The 19,918-nt window shown below is 35.2% G+C and overlaps 1 protein-coding gene across 2 annotated transcripts in view; it reads right to left on the bottom strand.

Moving 5' to 3' along the window:
• The window catches only part of kif5bb (kinesin family member 5B, b), a 47,144-nt gene extending 27,996 nt beyond the window's left edge, over positions 1–19,148 (bottom strand). For both annotated transcript variants that reach the window (XR_015504483.1, XM_087276861.1), the window contains exons 1-5: positions 19,010–19,148; positions 4,060–4,147; positions 1,984–2,057; positions 1,608–1,712; positions 54–102 (exon numbers count right to left, since the gene is read on the bottom strand). Coding sequence is in view for 1 of the 2 variants with exons in the window: in XM_087276861.1 (XP_087132987.1) it covers positions 54–102; positions 1,608–1,712; positions 1,984–2,057; positions 4,060–4,147; positions 19,010–19,135 (442 nt within the window). In the remaining variant the exon portion in view is untranslated. The remainder of the gene's footprint in view (positions 1–53; positions 103–1,607; positions 1,713–1,983; positions 2,058–4,059; positions 4,148–19,009) is intronic.
• Between the last annotated feature and the right edge of the window lie 770 nt (positions 19,149–19,918).

Genomic DNA, 19,918 nt, shown 5'->3' with positions numbered 1-19,918 from the left:
CAGAAGACTTTAATATAGAATCAACACAAATAAATCCAAAACTTTGGACATACCATCCAGCAAATCCCTGATCTTGTCCAGGTAGATCTCGAAATAGGACACCTGCCAATGTAGAAGATATCGATGAGTTTGTTTACCACAAGTCAGAAGTTAATAAACTACAGCTCACAATGTCAGTAAGATTTTGAAATGTTCTTGAAATATCTAATGCTTAACAAGATTTTTACCAATTTTATCAATTGTTTATACGTTCACTGGCCACTTTATTAGGTACACCTGTCCAACTGCTTGTTAACGCAAATTTCTAATAAGCCAATCACATGGCAGCATACTGGGCAAAAATAGGATATTTCAGAAACTGCTGATCTACTGGGATTTCCACGTACAACCATCTCTAGGGTTTACAGAGAATGGTCCGAAAAAGAGAAAATATCCAGTGAGCGGCAGTTCCGTGGGAGCAAATGCCTTGTTAATGCCAGAGGTCAGAGAATGGGCAGACTGGTTCCAGCTGATAGAAAGGCAACAGTAACTCACATGACCACTCGCTACAACCGGTGTATACAAATGAGCATGTCTGAATGCGCAACACTTCCAACCTTGAGGCGGATGGGCTACAGCAGCAGAAGACCACACCGGGTGCCGCTCCTGTCAGCTAAGAACAGGAAACTGAAGCTACAATTCACACAGACTCACCAAAATTGGACAATAGAAGATTGGAAAAACGTTGCCTGCTTTGAAGAATCTCGATTTCTACTGCAACATTAGGATAGTAGGGTCAGAATTTGGAGTCAACAACATGAAAGCATGTACCAACGGTTAAGGCTGCTGGTGGTGGTGTAATGGTGTGGGGGATATTTTCTTGGCTCATTAGTACCAATTAAGCATCACATCAATGCCACAGCCTACCTAAGTATTGTTGCTGACCATGTCCATCCCTTTATGACCACAGTGTACCCATCTTCTGATGACTACTTCCAGCAGAATAACGCACCATGTCAAAGCGTGAATCATCTCACACTGGTTTCTTGAACATGACAATGAGTTTACTGTACTCAAGTGGCCTCCACAGTCACCAGATTTCAATCCAATAGAGCACCTTTAAGATGTGGTGGAACGGGAGATTTGTATCATGGATCTGCAGCAACTGTGTGATGCTATCATCTCAATATGGACCAAAATCTCAGAGGAATATTTAAAGTACTTTATTGAATCTATGCCACGAAGGATTAAGGCAGTTCTGATGGCAAAAGGGGGTCCAATCCAGTACCAATAAGGTGTACCTAATAAAGTGGCCGGTGAGTGTATATTAATAGATTTTAAACAGTACAATTTTTCCTAGTTTTCTGAATTTATAAAAAAAAAACACTAAACAAAATATGCTTCAGACCCTAAACTTCTAATGTTTGAGCAACACTTATAAAAAAGTGTTTTGTTTTTTTATAATCATTTTTTTCAGACTCCACAAAAAAGTAGATGTTGAGACAATAAAAATTGTGAAGATAAGCATAACAACATTTACATTATTAGCTCATATGCCATTTCTAGGTGTAAAAACATCAGTGGGAATCCTGTGAATAATTAGCACTGGATCTTTATGCATTGAAAACCTTGATATGGAATTCCAGGTTTTCATCCATGGAGTAAATGTAGTTGAAAATATCCTGGACGATCCGAGGAATGATGCCCATGCAATCTGAATCATGCAGGTTTCCCTAAACAATCCCAAAAAACACACTCAATTACATACTATGAAAATACAATGTTGTGTAAATGCTTTCAATGAAACTGTGTAATTAGTAACAAAAGCACAGTTTTAAAGGAGCTTTTTGTTGAAAATCACATACTGCCTGAAGAATAAAACAATTTCTAAAGACTTTTATATAAATAAAAGAGTTTATTTATATGAATTATGACTGTTTATTTATATAAATTATGACTGTTTATTTATATGAATTATGACTCTTTATTTATATGAATTCTCACCTCCATAGTGTGTGTTTTTCCAGATGAAGTTTGTCCATAGGCAAATATTGTACCGTTGTAACCCTCAAGAACATCTACAGGACACAAAACAGAGACAAAACATACAATTTAAAATATGATCAAAATATGTACAGTATAGAATATAAAGCCATGGTGCAGTGGAAAAACAATATTGTGTATAATTCCCATGAGCTTGGGGGACTACGTCCATACATGCTCGCATCAAATTCAAAGCTCTGATGTTTGCCTACAAAGCGACTTCTGGCTTTGCTCCTTCTTATCTGCTCTCACTTCTGCAGATCTATGTGCCCTCCAGAAACTTGCATCTGTGAATGCGTTCATTTATCCTCATGGTTCGACCCCAAAGAGGGAAGCTATCACTTTCCCGAACGCTCGCATTCAATCTGCCCCATTGGTGGAATGAACTTCCTAACTGGATCAGAACGGCAGAGTCACTCGCTGTTTTCAAGAAACGACTAAAAACAACTATTTAGTCTCCACTACACTTCCTAATCTGCAATTGCCTCTCTGGATATACCACTAACTGTACTAAAAAAAAATAAAAATAAAAATTACTGATGCTTTCCTTCTTAGACTTCACAGACCTGAAACTTGCCTAAAGCACTTATTCATTGTTGCTCTTATAGTTGTGTAAATTGTCCTCATTTTTAAGTAGCTTTTAATAAAAGCGTCTGCTAAATGACTAAATGTAAATACATCTCTGCAATGACTCAAATCACTTAATAAAAAAGTCATCTGGAATGGCAAAGAAAGCGTTCTTGCAGGACTCCCAGAGTTCATCTTCAATGCCTCCTCCTTCATCTTACCCCAGACATGCTCAATAATGTTCAAGTCTGGACACTGGTCTGGCCAATCCTGGAGCACCTTAATCTTCTATGCTTTCAGGAACTTTGATGTGGAGGCTGAAGTTTGAGAAGGAGCGCTATCCTGCTGAAGAATTTGCCCTCTCCTGTGATTTGTAATGTAATGGGCAGCACAAATGTCTTGATACCTCAGGCTGTTGATGTTGCTATCCATTCCGCAGATCTCTCGTACACCCCCATACTGAATGTAACCCCAAACCATGATTATTTCTTCACCAATCTTGACTGATTTTTATGAGAATCTTGGGTCCATGCTGGTTCCAGTAGGTCTTCTGCAGTTTTTGTGATGATTGGGATGCAGTTCAGCAGATGATTCTTCAGAAAAATCTACCTTCTGCCACTTTTCCAAATGATCAACTAGAAGTCAGGTTATTATTTGTTGCTCTTAAAATTGGGATAGACGACAAGACTTCTGTCCGGTAGTAAAAACAACATTAACAGCAAAACAAGTTTAACTCGATAACATTAACAAAATTATCTTTTAAAGTTCAATATATCTTTTATATGTAGTGCTCAGCATAAATGAGATCTCCCTTTAAAACTGAATATTTCATCAGATTCTCAGTGAACTTAGCCAATAATTTTTGGTGTATTTAAACAAAACAGTTTTATTAAACAGGTATATCCATTAAAATAAGAACATCTTTAGGAATAAAAAAGATAATACATTTTAATTTAAAACGAGCTATTGCAAAAAAGAAAAAGACAAACTACAAAATTTCAGCCTAATTTCATATTTTTTATGTTTTTTTTTTATTTTTCCTGTTAATTAAAAATGTATTATTATTATTTATTATCTCCCCCCCCCTTCCCCCAACAAATTACTTTGAAGTAACTGACTTTTTGACTGTGATCTAGATTTTATTTTCATGCTAAATCAGCTCCAATCTTGGCTTTTGGTACTGACTAATCTAGTTTATGCACAAACATAATATTGTATAGCATCCTGTAAAGAATTATCATTTAAAATAGAGATCTGTGAGGGGTGTACTTATTTTTGCAGGGTACTATACATTAGGAAAATAAAAGAAAAAAAGTAATTTAATGAAAAGTAAAGGAAAAGTAAAAGGAAAAAGGAAAAGAAAGTAAAAAAACGGAACAGAAAGAAAATGTCCTTACGGCCACTAAAGGGTCAATGATGAATGTTTCATCTTTTTTTTTTTCTTTTGATCCTGCAGGATTCATTTCTCACCTTTAACAATCTTCTGAGCGCATGCATTGTAAACCTGCTCCTGAGTAGTGTTTGACTGAAACACGCGATCAAACACATACGGCTTTCCCTGGAGAGAAACAGAAACATACAGAGAATGAAGAGTATATACATGCATTTCTTTACATAAACAACTCTGAATCAGCAGACAATAGACCATTTCAATGCGGCGATGTCAAATGCCCGTGAACATTTCCTGCTTAACACCAAACTATTTTATAACTGTAACAAGAGGCAATTTAATCATTATGTAAAGTTAAAACAGCTGCCATAAATTTATTTATCAATATGTGGACCTTTTTGGATTCTTGGGAGCTATGGAAATTAAAAATGTAATACAGGAAATTCATTAGGACCACTGTTATTGTTTACATCTCTCAAAATGGTCTAGTCATAAGAGTCAAAGATAATCTTTCAGAGAAAAAACATTTTACATCTAAGAAAGCAAATCACAACCCTCATTACTAAAGGCTAAAGAACAAAATAACCTTCACCCCTATTATGAATGACCCAGACGTGAAATTCAGCCATTATAGCACAATAAGAGCATTTTATGAAAGCTCTTCCTCCAGGCAGACAGATTTAACAGTGACCAATCCTGTTAATGCACAGCCGTGCTTTCAGAACAGGGTGTGTGATACTGTAGTTATTGTCTTCAATAACATCATAACTGTTGTTGTAATGAGTTGACATTAAGTATCTCAGTCAATTTGCAAAAAACAAACAGACAAAGAGATTTCTTGAGATCCCAAAAGCATGTATTGTATGATGAAACATATTAGAATAATTCAAGTTACGACAATAAAAAATATCCCTGTATAGCTTTTGTTTTGAAACGATTGGTTAAAAAATATGGTAATGATGTTCGTCCAACGGGTTGATGAGGACACAGCATTGTGTGTTTTTGTTTTGCCTATAAAAAATATTTCTAAACAAAGCCAAAGCACAACACTTGTGGATCTCAGAGCAATCCTGTTTCTCTAAGGTTAAGTTTTTTTGTTTTTAGATATTAAATACTAATGAAAATATGCACAGACAACAGTACAAGACTAATATCAACAATACAGTATTGTAGCTCATTCAACCAATTATCTTTTCAGACCAATAATATTTTGAAAGATCAATAAAGAAAAAAAGTTATTTAAACTTACTAAAGGACTTAATGAAGGAAGAAAAAAAGGAAGGAACGAACAAAGGAAAAATATAGAAATAAAGGAAGGAAGAAAATAAAAAAGAAAAGGAAAGAACAAAATAGAAAGGAAGGAAATAAACAAACTAAATGATTGAAGAAAGAAAGAAAGAAAGAAAGAAAGAAAGAAAGAAAGAAAGAAAGAAAGAAAGAAAGAAAGAAAGAAAGAAAGAAAGAAAGAAAGAAAGAAAGAAAGAAAAAAAGAAAGAAAGAAAGAAAAGAAAGAAAAGGAAAAAATAAAGAAAGAAAAAGAAAAAAATAAGGAACAAAGGAAAGAACAAAACAGAAAGGAAGGAAGGAAAGTAGAAAGAAAGGAAGGAAAGAAAATATAGAAATAAAGGAAAGGAAGAAAAAAAGAAAGAAAAAGAAAGATATAAAAAAGGAAAAAAGCAAAGAAAGAAAGCCAGAAGGAAGGACTGAAAGAAAGTAGGAAGGAAGGGAAAAAAAGAAAAAGAAAAGAAGGGAAGGAAAAATAAATAATAAGAAAGAAATAAAGAAGGAAAAAAGGAAAGAACCAAATGAAAGAGAGAAGGAAGGAAGGAAGGAAGGAAGGAAAAAATGAAAAAAAATGACAAAAAAATAAATTAAGAAAAAAATGAAAAAAGGAATAAAGGAAGGAAAGAAAGAAAGAAAGAAAGAAAGAAAGAAAGAAAGAAAGAAAGAAAGAAAGAAAGAAAGAAAGAAAGAAAGAAAGAAAGAAAGAAAGAAAGAAAAGAGGGAAGAAAGGAAGTTACATATACAAATCACAAGCTCATAGTTTCAGTGTCGAGACGAAGACTAATATCACAGACACTCAATGGAACTTTTAACTTCCAACTAATAATGAACATGCAAAACAAAAGCGTCACCTGATTCATGCAGTTCCTTTTAAAGGAAACTGATAAGTAAATCAGACTGCCACCAATCCAGTCAGTAACTGATATCAATCATCTGAACTAGACTGAATCCTCAAATGACTCACTTGCTCACTTAAACGTATTATCAGTCAGGGTTTATCATGTTGTAAGATAGAAAAACTAAATCCTGTAAAAACTGTCCTCAAAACACACGCATATCTTTATTCACAAATGACCATATCCTTCAGCTGTGCATCTCTAAAAATAGAGCTGAAAGCAGGATTCATCTATTTAAACGAATAAACTGTTTATCAGACAGATTATAACAGTGGAAAATATTAATAAATATTAAATAAAGTCATAGGAGCAGTAAAATAATCCTCTACCAAGGCATATACAAGAATCGAGAGTGAAATTCAATAACTTTGAAGACTCTTTCAACACATTTTAATATCTCATCGCCACTTTTCAACCGGTAACATTGGCGACATTTTAACAAAGTATTTTTACTAAATATTAAGAAACTAATCCTAAACTCAAACATAATTGATTTACTTAATAAAAATGCTAATCCAGCAGACGGCAACTATAGAACAGCAGAAATAATGTTGTTGCCTTGATTACTGCAGTAAACAAAGCAGCGTCATGTCAAATATAGCAGGATTTTATTGATATATTCAGCATACAACTATACATTGTACATTGATACAACATGTAATACCTTGTAAATGTTAAGGGCCTTAAGTTTCTCTAAATTCATTTATCAGCTTTCAATATACATTTTAAGACCCCTTGGACACCCTGTCTACATAAACTTGTCCATGCATTTAGATAAGATATTTAGATCTTTTCTTACAGCTGACTGACATACAGTATATCAGAAGACAAAGTATAACCCTATCAAACTTAAAAGATCTCCTTTAAGAGAGCTAGTCCTTATTAGGAAGTAAAAAGGGTGAATTGATTCACAAGACATTGAAAGAAGTAGGGCTGTGCAATTAATCGAAAATCTGATTTCGATTTCGATTTTACCTTCTAACAATTATGAAAAACCATTAATCGAGATAAACGATTATGAACTTAGCAGCGCGAAAGACTGCGTGCTTATGTGTGTGTGCGGCGCGCACACACATAAGCATGCGGTTGCTTATGTGTCTGTGTGTGGCGTGCACACACATAAGCACGTGGTTGCTTATGTGTCTGTGTGCGGTGCGCACACACATAAGTACGCGGTCAGCATTCGGTCTCATTCGCACACTGAGATGAGCAGAGCACACACATCTAAAGTCATCTTAATGTGAGCGCTTTAATGGTCAAATAGGTGTCAAAACGCGGTGCTTAGTGATTATTTATATTAACCCTTTTGTGTGTAATGAACATACGAGTTGAGAATCAAAAGACGTGAAAGAGAAACCATTAAAGTGACAGTGCGCGTTGTTCTGCTGCCGCCTGTTTTTATGATTATTAATCAAACAACAAAACGAGAGAATCCCTCACTGCTCTTGACTGAAGGACTTTTGTAGCTGAAGTTTTTTTCTTACAGTGAAGATGCTTGAAGCACAAATATGTTTCATATTTTTTTTCTATTGCATTTATTTATCTTTTCTTTGCAGGGAGGAAAATAACTGTATATATGCAGTTGAAGTCAGAATTATTAACCCTCCTGAATATTAGCGACCCTTTTCCTCCCCAATTTCTGTTCCATGGAAATAAGATTTTTTTTCAACTTACAAATACAAGCATTCAGATTCAAAGTGTGATTCAAAGACTTAATTAGGATTGTTAGGCAAGTCATTGTTTAACAGTAGTTTCTTCTGCAGACAATCAAAAATATTTATTGCTTAAGGGGGCTAATAATATTGACCTTAAAATAGGTTTCAAAATATTCAAGCCTGCTTTTATTCTAGCTGAAATAAAAACAAATCAGCCTTTCTCCAGAAGAAAAAATATTAGAGGAAATACTGTTAAAATTCCTGGCTCTGTAAACATCATTTGGGAAATACTTAATAAAAAAAAAATTCTCAAAAGCGCTAATAATTTTGACTTCAACTGATAATCGTTTTGAATAATCGTGATTACAATTATGACCAAAATAATCATGATTATGATTTTTCCCAAAATCGAGCAGCCATAGAAAGAAGTGCTTATAATTAAGGGTGCTTTCACACCTACACTTTTGTTTCGGAACGTATCTCGTTTGCCCAGTTAGCGCGGTTCGTTTGGCATATGTGAACAGGGCAATCGCGCTCTGTTCTGCGCCAAAGTAATCGCTCCGAGATCGCTTGAATGAGGTGGTTTCGGCTCGATTGAAACGAACCCTGGAGCGGTTCGATTGCAGTGAGAAAGCGATCCGATCCGAGCGTGGTTATATCACAGTGTTTTATGGATATGTAATAGGCTTACGGCTATATGAAGAGAGAATTATGAGTATGGCGGGAAGTTTCGCGAGTCTCCGGATGCCCGCAAACGAGTGATGATCTCCCGGTAATCTCGCGTCTCTCTCCCAGTCCTCAAATAGGCATCTTCGCGCACCCTTCTCACCCCTCCCCACCGCGTCTCTCCTCAGACACGTCACACGCGCACCCTGTCAATCACCACCAAACCACCACCACTCCTGACAGCTGAGCGGGACGCTGCAAAATAAACCCTGACACTCTGACCAATGTAAGGAGAGTTTCCCCGCACGTGACTTGTTTTAGCTCTTTTGGTCCGATTAGAAACTTTGCAGTGTGAAAGCGAACCGCTCCAAGAGCAAAGAGCAACAATGTAACAATTTTAATCTCTGTTTTGGAACAACTGAATCGATTCACAGGTGTGAAAGCACCCTAAGACTCTAACATGGCCGTTTTCTTTTGATCCGTGATCTCCTTGTTTACTGTGTAATACTGCAAGAGAAATGGCAGTAAAACATAGCAAACAAGCTTCATCCTGATTCACAAGCAAATGATTCTCATGAGCTGACTCTTTCATTGAATCACTCAACACTTATTGGTTATGAATTAGATTTTCTTCCCCACTGAAGGTTACAGAGGTGAATTCAATACAACAACTGTGCTCATTTGCAGAAACACTTCCCTCGTGATCCTGATTGTATTTGTTTGGTGGCCTGTTATCAAGTGTCCAAATGTCAAATTTTCTAATCATGTTACTATAACACAGGCACAGATTAGCAGGTGAGGAAACAGCTGTGAGTTTAACACTGCTAAGCAGATTAGTCCAGTCCGCCTGACCAACCTCTAACACAACAATACCCAAACAACACCTACCACAAAACAAGCTTAGGTTTGACCAAAATTCCAATGGTAAATGACAAATTTCAATATATCTAGTATTTCCAGCCTGATCTCATGAGGAAATGTACGTATTTTACGTTTTGACAGTTTATTGGCTAATTTGTACAAATTCAGTTGTACAAAAATTGTACAATTTTAAAATGGAGGTGTGGCACCCAACCCCACCCCTAACCCCAACCGTCATTGGGTAATGAGCAAATTGTACTAAATTGTCTGAATTAAATCGTAAGAATTCATACGAATTAGCCACTAAATCAAAAAGTTATGAATTGCTGTGAGATTGCTTTGGTAAATCTCAATCTGCATACAGGCATAAAAAATAATAATAATACAAAACACAGAAGATGAGATTGCAGCAATACAAAAAATAATAACAATGATAAAATAAAATATAACAAAGTGATATTTATTATTGCTCATTTATTTAGAGATGACATTTGTGTTAATTAATTGGCTGCTGCTTCTGTTAACAATAGCAACATGCAAAAACAATAAATAAATTAACGTTATAATTTAAAAACTTGCACAGTATTTACTTATGCTATAGTATTTTTGGAATTTATTAAATACTAATAAGGGGGTGACACGGTGGCTCAGTGGTTAGCACAGTCGCCTCACAGCAAGACAGACTCTAGTTCGTGTCCCGGTTGGGTCAGTTGGCATTTCTGTGTGGAGTTTGCATGTTCTCCCCGTGTTGGCCTGGGTTTTCTCCGGGTGCTCCGGTTTCCTCCACAGTCAAAGACATGCGCTATAGGTGAATTAAATAAACTAAATTGGCCGTAGTGTATGAGTATGTAAATAAGTGTGTATGAATGTGCCCCAGTACTGGGTTACAGCTGGAAGGACATCCGCTGCGTAAAACATTTGCTGGACAAGTTGGCAGTTCATTCCGCTGTGGCGACCCCTGATGAATAAAGGTATTATGCCAAAGTAAACTGAATAAATACTAATATTTTATTTTATATTTTTCAGATCTCTTGGAAAATTTTATTTAAGCACAGATACTCTTGACAACAATATTTAATATGATCTAAAACACTATAACTTTGCTATAACATAATAAATTGCTGATCAGCGTTAATGAATTACAAAACATTCATAATATGTAAATAATTCAATTCAATTCAATTCAGCTTTATTTGTATAGCACAGGGGTCTCAAACTCGTGGGCCGCGGGCCATTTGCGGCCCTCAGTGCAATATTTTGTGGCCCGCGCTGACCGCTGTACACTGACGGAATCAGCGGAGCGGGGAGAGAGAGAGCGCTCCCCGCTCCGCTGATCCTATCCATACACAGCGGTCACTGGCATTCCCCGCCCGCCGTGTAAACAAAGGGGCGGAGATGCCAGTGACGTCACCACGCACCCCGCCCCTTTTTTAGACGCTGTGACGGGCGGGAAGTGTTAGGACGGAACTTGCGCCGGCCAGAACCAAGGTAAGCTGTTCCCGCCCCTGCCTGCCACTTAGCTACCTAGCTACAGCCTGCATCTTATATATATATTATAGGTAGATACAGACTGGTACAGACTGATGTGACTGGAGTGGGGTGGGGGTGTTTTATTTATACATATATACGCCTTTTTTTTTAGGTGAGGGAATGGAAGTTTTGAGTGAGTTTCCCCACTTTTTCCCTAGGACTTCAATAAGTCAAAGTACAGGTCTAGACTTGATGATCATCTTCGATCCATACTGAGGGTCTCAACTGCTTCCGCTCTAAAGCCAAATGTGGTTCAGATTTGTGAGAAGAAGCGCTGTCAAGTCTCTGGCAGCAAGAAGTAGGCAAAAGATGCCATGTTCAGAAGAACTGTTCATAATCTTCACTCAATGTTCTATTAATGTTCAGGACACTTCATGTTCAGAAGAAATAATTAAAACTGTTAATAATGACATTTGAGGACTTTTTTTTGTGAAATCCCTTATGCGGCCCAGCCTCACCCAGACTTTGCCTCCTGCGGCCCCCAGGTAAATTGAGTTTGAGACCCCTGGTATAGCACTTTTACAATGTAGATTGTGTCAAAGCAGCTTCACATAAATGGTCATAGTAACTGGATCAGGGTAGTTCAGTTTTTAGTGTTTAAGTTCAGCTCAGTTCAGTGTGGTTTGAAGTCATTACTGAGAGTCCAAACACTGAAGAGCAAATTCATCGCTGAGTAGCTTTTCAGATCCTGAACCATGCAAGCCAGTGGCGACAGCGAAGAGGGAAAAAAACTTCACCAATAGGAGAGTGAATGAAAAAAACCTTGAGAGACTCAGTTCGGCACGACCATTTTAATTTCTCCGCTGGCCAAAAGTCTTGTGCAGAGCTGCAGTCTCAGCAGTGGAGGCTGGAAGCTGGCCTCAGCAAAGACTCGTCTGTCCCTGGAGCGTCGCTGTAATCAGTCTCATACTCTCCACTCTCCCATGACCAACAGCGCAGCAGCAGAACAATATTTCTGTATTTTTGTTGTATCTGCTTAATACATTAAGGCTGTATGTTTCCATTTACTTATTTATTTATTTTATTGAAGTTTTATTAAATTAAAATTTTAATTTCAGTTGCACAAAAGTAAACTTTTATGTTTACACTTTCCATCTAATTTTGATATTTAATTTTATTTCAACAAACGAAACACAAATGTTAACATTATTTGTTAGTGTTACGTTCCCCTGCAGAACATACTTTAAGGCTATTTGTGTGTGTGTTTCTGTTTGTACAGTATGTGGGTGTGTCGTTTTACATGCGTTACAGGCATAAATGGCATTGGAGGATCTGCATTTCGTGCTTATGACGTTGGCAACTGTCACTGGACTTGCGTCACCCAGCCGCTGGTTGGCGTAGTGTTTAAAAGCCGACAAACTGCAACGGTGATCACGCTCTCTCTCTCTTATTTTTGCTTTGATTTTGTGGGTCTCTGTGAGAACAGTCTCTCTTGCGAGGATTAGTCTGAGAGAATGTGGTTCTGTTGGGTTTGTTGCAATGTGTTGTTTGTGAACTCATCCAGTTAACTGATTTGAAAGATTTTTGAGTACCTCAAAGAGGGTGTAGAAGTGAGCAAGTCCTGCAATATACATTTACAACACCCAGATTCATAGATTGATTGATTGATTGATTGATTGATTGATTGATTGATTGATTGATTGATTGATTGATTCATTCATTCATTCATTCATTCATTCATTCATTCTCTTTTCAGCTTAGTCCCTTTATTTATCTGGGGTTACCACAGCAGTATGAATCTCCAACTTATCCAGCATGTTTTACACAGCAAATGCCATTCCAGCTGCAACCACTCAGATTCATTTTTGTATTATTTAATTATGTTTTCATAAAATATTTAGATAGAGTAGTTTAATTAAGAATTTCAATATGTTGAAGATGTTTCTTTTCATGCTTTTCTCATGGTATTTAGTGTAGATATGTTTTGTTATATATATATTTTTTTATTTAAGCACCTCTACACCTGCTCTCCAATGAGTAAACTATCATTTATTTATTGTAAATATTCATCTTTCACTGTACAATATTTTTTCGCTTGTTTTAACTGGAAGTATGGGCAATAAATGGTCAATTGCAGTGATATCCTTCAGTTGTTCTTTCTCCATTCACTGGTTACACACGCACACAACACTATTATATGTTGTGTCAAAAATACCCTTAGTTTATAAATAACATCTAAAGGACAAAACAGTTGGTTAGCAACAATAACTCAGTGCCTTGTAGTTTAATAGCATTGACCCAAAAAGCTTTCAGTATAGCGGTCTTTTTCTCATATTATATTATGCATTATGAAGCTGAATGTAAAAACACAACCATCAATACTAACATTCTAATAAAAAGTATCTACCATTTACTCCCATTATGTTTAAAATAATCAAATAATGACATGTGTAAAAGATTAATAAGTGCATTATATACTCTGCATTTATAAAAATAATAATGCATTACATCACAAAGCTGAATTTATAATAAAATAAAAAATAAACGCATTATATCATAACACTGGATTTATAAAATAATGATAATAATGATAATAATAATGATAATAATAATAATAATGCATTATATCATAAAGCTGAATTTATATTTAAAAAATAAATAAATGCATTTTATCATAACTCTGGATTTACAAAAGAATAATAATGCATTATACCACAACTCTAAATCTTTATAAAAAATAAATAAATAATTAATGTATTATATCATAACTCTGGTTTTATTAAAAAAATAATAATACATTTTATCACAAAGCTGAATTTAAATTAAAATAATTAAATTCATTAATTAATTAAATAAATAGATAAATGCATTATATCATAACTCTGGATTTAAATAATAATAATAATAATAAATTATATCACAACTCTATATTTATATTAAAAATAAATAAATAAATAAATAAATAAATAAATAATGCATTATAATCACAACTCTGGATATATAAAATAATAATAATGATAATAATAATGCATTATATCACAACTCTGGAATTCAAAACTGCTGGTTTATTTCAAAGTCTTTAGACAATCACAAGACTACATGAAGAGTGTTTTTGTGTATCTGCCTGTCCCGAGGCCTCCTCCTGCACCACAGAATGGAACAGCACTGTTTACAACCCTCAGTATTCCCAATAAGGGATTATAACTGTGCTCCCAATGGACACGATGATGCGAATATTCGTCACATGTTCGTTTCTAAGATGCATGACAACATACAAACTGCTCTCACCAAGACCAAAACAGAAAGCAAGCAAAAAAGATGACTTCCATCATGACCTACAAGTCAGTGAGACATAAATAATCCCAATCCTGATCCTTGTACATTCGGCTGGACAAACAGGTTAGGTTTGCTTCATTACAGCAAGATTTACAGCTCAATTTATGACCTTATCCACCTGCTAAAAGCCATTATAGCAACAAGCATGGTCCATTACACCAGACCAGTTGCTTTGGTACTGGATGCTGACTTGCTCAAAACAGCTGGAAGAATAAAACTCATTTGGCTGTCCCTCAAACACACACACACACACACACAAAATCATCAGTGCGCTGGAAACAAAAGGGTGAGTGTTGTTCAGACAGTACTGTGTCACTGCAGAAATGGAGGCAAGGATTTAAAGATATTGAAAGAATCACAATTCTGGATTACTGCTGCATGATTCATAAAAAAAAAAGATCGCAATCTCGATTCGTTTGATAACAAGCAGGAAATTATCTTGATTCGTTGATAGTTTGATAACAAGCAGGAAATGATCATGACAATGGCCAATCACATCACCACATTGAAATGGTCTATACATTGCTCAGCAACATGGACACCTCCAAATGGCATTAAAAGTATCAAATACTGTATTTATAAGGTATAATTTAACCAAAAATGTCATTTCTGTCTTCATGTAATGACATATTCTTACAGTACAGGGCTGCAGGTATAAATTACCCAAAAATGTCCTTTCTGTCTTCATGTAATGACATATTCTTACAGTACAGGGCTGCAAAATCACACATGAGCTGACGCGCTGTTTGTTTACAACCGAAGGACGCGTGCGTGCCAGCCAATGATGTCTACTTTACTGAACAGAACCTGCATAGGCTGTGAATAACAGCTAATAAAGTTGCAAAGAGCGTTCAGTTTGTTGCAAACTGAACTCAAAGTGACGGCAGTCATGACACGAGCGCACTCAGCAGTGAAAAAGTAGACCGAAAGCACACACATCATTTAAATGATAAAAATCGTATTTTACATTAATGATTAAGACAAGCATTTGATGTTTTTTTTCCTTTATAAAAACACAGTGTTTACTGCAGGGGTGGCCAAGAGCCACCTTCCTGCAGATTTCAGTTGCTACTAGGGCTGCTCGATTTTGGGAAAAATCCTAATCACGATTATTTTGGTCATAATTGTAATCACGATTATTCAAAATGATTATCAGTTGAAGCCAAAATTATTAGCGCTCCTGAGAATTTTTAAAAAATAAATATTTCCCAAATGATGTTTAACAGAGCAAGGAATTTTAACAGTATTTCCCTTAATATTTTTTCTTCTAGGCTTATTTGTTTTATTTTAGCTAGAATAAAAGCAGGTTTAAATATTTTGAAACCCATTTTAAGGTCAATATTATTAGCCCCCTTAAGCAACATATTTTCGATTGTCTGATTGAAAATTCTTCAGTCAAGAGTAGTGAGAGATTTTCTCCTTGTTTGTTTAATGATAAAAACAGGCGGCAGCAGTGATATTTCGCGCTGTCACTTTAATGGTTTCTCTTTCATGTGTCTTGATTCTCAACTCGTTTGTTTATTACACAAATGAGGGTTAATAAGAATAATCACTCATTAATTAATCTCGATTAATGCTTTTTCATAATCGTTTGAAGCCAAAATCGAAATTGGATTTTCGATTAATTGCACAGCCCTAGTTGCTACTCATATCAAACACCTGAACCAATTAATTAGGACCTGAACACCACGTGTTAATTACAGGCAGGTGTGTTTGATATGGGTTGCAACTGAAATCTGCAGGAAGGTGGCTCTCCGGGAACAGGGTTGGCCACCCCTGGTTTACTGGGTCAGTATATCCACTGTAGCCTTCATGAAATTGGATATAATGCAAGAGGAAATCTGATAATGACAAATGTTTTATTTTACCAGTGAAAAAAATAGCCAAATAATATTCTTAAAAACAAATGACAAGCATATGTCTCAAACTTAATAATTAAATAAAACCAGGACATATTTAAAGACTGTTCAAATCCACCATTTCAAGTCTATACAAAATCTAGCACTTTAACCAACAGTAGATTTACACATAAGCCTAATATTGCTGTTGTATTACCATATGCTTGAGAAATAACAATAAGAATAGTCTACCCATATAAACCTCTATTTTACATAGAGAATCGTGATGCAATCATGATCTTTATTTTAAGCAAAATAAAAAGTGATTCTCAATTAGCCAAAATTGTGCTGCCTTATTTTGGATCCAGGATTGCATTCTGACAACGCCAGCACAATATATCATTTCAGGATCAATATAATTCCAATGTGATCATTCGCAATAGTCGCGTTGCAGGATATGCAATGAATCTAGATTGTAATTATTTTTATATTATATTACATATTTAATATGTTTATATTATAATCATTTGCATGTGGTTTTGATTTTAAAAGCATTCAGGTATTATAGATTGTCTAATTTTAATAACAATTAATTTTATGGAATTATTTATATAACAGAGATTATGCACTCATATTTTACAATAGATTATTCAATTACTAACACACTGTTTATTTAATTTGTATCTTTTTTTATTGCATTTATGTTTGTGTGTTTTACGCAGATCTACTCTCACAACAGAATCATCTCAATCAACTTAACATTATTAATTAATTCGTTCAGAATAGAGATATTCAAGTCTTCTAGTGAAATTGTATTCATATCGCAATATATATTGCAGAAAAAACTAAATATGGAAATATCAGCTTTTTCCAATATCGTGCAGCCCTATTTTTGACCCTTTCAGAAAAGAAAAACTACCAGTGCACAGTGAAACCACAGAAGTGCTCCACCTAATACTGAGATGTACACTATAGAGTGTATGAGAGAGCTGTTGGATGTACATCAAGACTGTACACCCTGCAATTTCACTCTAATAAAGAGCAATAAAAGTTCAAACCAGTAGAGTATGAAAAAAGAGCCACATAAGGCAAAGTAAGCTTACTGCAACTCAAAAACAGAATATTTACATCTATCTATCTATCTATCTATCTATCTATCTATCTATCTATCTATCTATCTATCTATCTAATGCCACATCAGCAACTTATCTTAACTTGCTATTTCATGGGAAACTGGATATACATTAAAATATTACATGATAAAAACAAATGTGAATTGCAATAAGTTACATATAAAAATATATAAATAGAAATAAATAAAATTAATAAATAAACAAATATGTATTCAACATTTTTTCGGTTCCATTTTTGATAAATAACTAAAGATTCTTCCTGGTGGCACCCTTTAAAAATGTCCATCCAAGTACTCTCCTAATAAAAATTTTGTCAAATGGTCTTCAAACTTCCACATGCCAACAATATATGTTTTATGGCAAGAGCAGCTTGGCAGCAATTACATTTAGGTGGTGCTTCATTATTCTTATGATATTTACAAATGAGTCAACCTCAAATCGATGTATAGAAAGAATGTTTATGCCTGGTCTCAAAACTATAATTTGCAAAAGCGTCTTTCATTTATTTGCAGGTTCAGATTAACATTGAGGTAAAGTTGGTTTTATATTCACATATTCGTACATTCACCTTAACAATATAATTTCAAAAATGATTCTTTGTGACTTGTAGTCAAATCACATTAGCTGCCAAAGACTATCAGAGTACAGCACTGTTCAGTCAACTAAATAGTGCTAGATGTTATTTTGAGGTCATATTTACATGCGATTTCAGACAGAATATTCAAAGTACCATGGTAAATTATATAGGATGCATGCCACTGAACCAATGTGAGAATATAAAAGCAACTTTACCTAATTTCAAGCACAGCAATTGTTATAGTAAGATAATAATGATTTTGTAAAAATAATAATAATAATAATATTAATAATATGCAAAGCCTAGACTATAATCATGGACATTTAAATTGTTTACCAGAAGAGAAGCCAATATGCCAAATCAGTAATGTCAGCATTTTAATGAACTGTTATTATTATTATTATTCACTTGCAGCATCTGAATAATTACAAAACAAGAAAATTAAAAACATGTTTATCATAGAAATGGTTCCTTTAATAATGATTCTATTAATGAACTGCATTGATTTCTAAATAAGTTTATATGGCTAATATCTTTCCAACCACTCAATGAGATATGTTTTGAAAGACAAAACAAATTCAAATGTAAAAAAAATAAATAAAAAATACAAGTAATACTCGAAATTATATTATTTCATGCTCTAGAATGCATGTCTATTGTTCCGAATTAAAGCACATATAATAAAGCTATGACAAGTGCTCTTTGTTCAATAGACGTGTTATTAAAGTAGGCCAAATCATAACAGACTGCTATAAGAGGCTGTAACACTCACTTTTACTTAAATTATTTACTTTTATAAACATATTAGCAATGACTTCAATGCGGTGTGTGTGATACACATATATGCTTGGTAAGCTTTTGTTGATTTTCTGGATGAAAACAAACCGATTAACATTAGCATACAGGAGCTAGCGTTTGCTTATCGCACGTTTAAAACAAAATCCATCTCGAAGGTCAAACTATCTAAATTATGACTAAAATGTTTGGGTATTTAAATTATAAAGATCAAAATTAAACATTTTGACATAACGCTGCATTACATCTTAGGGATGTTAGCTACCAAGCTAACGATTATTAAAAACTATTCACCTTGCGATTGCATTAACGCTTTAAGCCCTCATGAAGGCAATTTCCCACACATTATACCACTAGAATAGGAATTACAATCATATTTTCTCTTATTACGATATTAAAGGTTATATTTTCTGTCAGGATACGCCTGCAGGTGGTTAGCGGATGCTAATAGAAACTGACGGCGGATGTCACAGTGGAGTAAACGCAGTAAATCATCAAAATATTGTGCTATAAACTCACCCCGATGACCACACTGTCCTCTCCTTGAAATGAGGGGATGTATTTGTCTCCCCTCATCACCTCCGCACTGTTTAAAGGCCGAAAACGGCACATGACTTTGATGGTGCACTCGGCCGGGTCCGCCATCTTCAGCTGTGAGGAGGAGGAGGAGGAGAAGGAGGATGATGAGGATGATGATGAAGAAGAAGAGCGCTCCTCCCGACCGTCCTCAGCTCTGTGTTGATCTGTTTTGGTGGAAGTGGGTTTGTACCATAGACTGTAAATAAAAAATGGTTTGTACTCAGTGGGTTTTGGGGGAGTGGAGTTGCTGTCACACCCACTAATAACACACACACACACACACACACACACACACACACACACACACACACACACACACACACACACACACACACACACACACACACACACACACACACACACACACACACAGGGATAATGATTGTGATAAATTGTCAAAATAGCTAAATCCTCTGAAATTATAGAAAGAACTAAAGCTGTAATCATATAGTGTCCTTGTGATAATAATAAATGCTGGACATGTGCATTTATGTCTGTAAATATAGGAGGAAATGCCAGTCATATGTGCCAAACTTCCTTTGCCAGCAGGTGACATATATTCCTAAGTAAGTATTAATGTGTAGATTTTTTCAGACCGACTTTTATCGAACATGAAATATGGAGCTGACAGAATTTGGATTGATTTGCTCCAAATGGATATATTGCTCGTCAAAGAGCACTTCAGAGTAAAAAAAAATGACAGTTTCCATATATTGAAGTGGAGTTTCAAACAAAAATCCTCAAAGTTGGCCCCTTCAAACTTCAAACAAAGTTGCCCCCTTCGAATGATCCTTTGTGCAGAGAAGTTGTTTAGTGTCACACATTGCATTGCATTCAAGAGCTCTTCCC

This window comes from Danio rerio, chromosome 12 (genome assembly GCF_052040795.2).
Source record: "Danio rerio strain M-AB ecotype USA chromosome 12, GRCz13ab, whole genome shotgun sequence".
NCBI classification, from domain to species: domain Eukaryota; kingdom Metazoa; phylum Chordata; class Actinopteri; order Cypriniformes; family Danionidae; genus Danio; species Danio rerio.
Note: the sequence above shows the minus strand (reverse complement) of the source record. Positions and strands in the feature narration are given on the sequence as shown.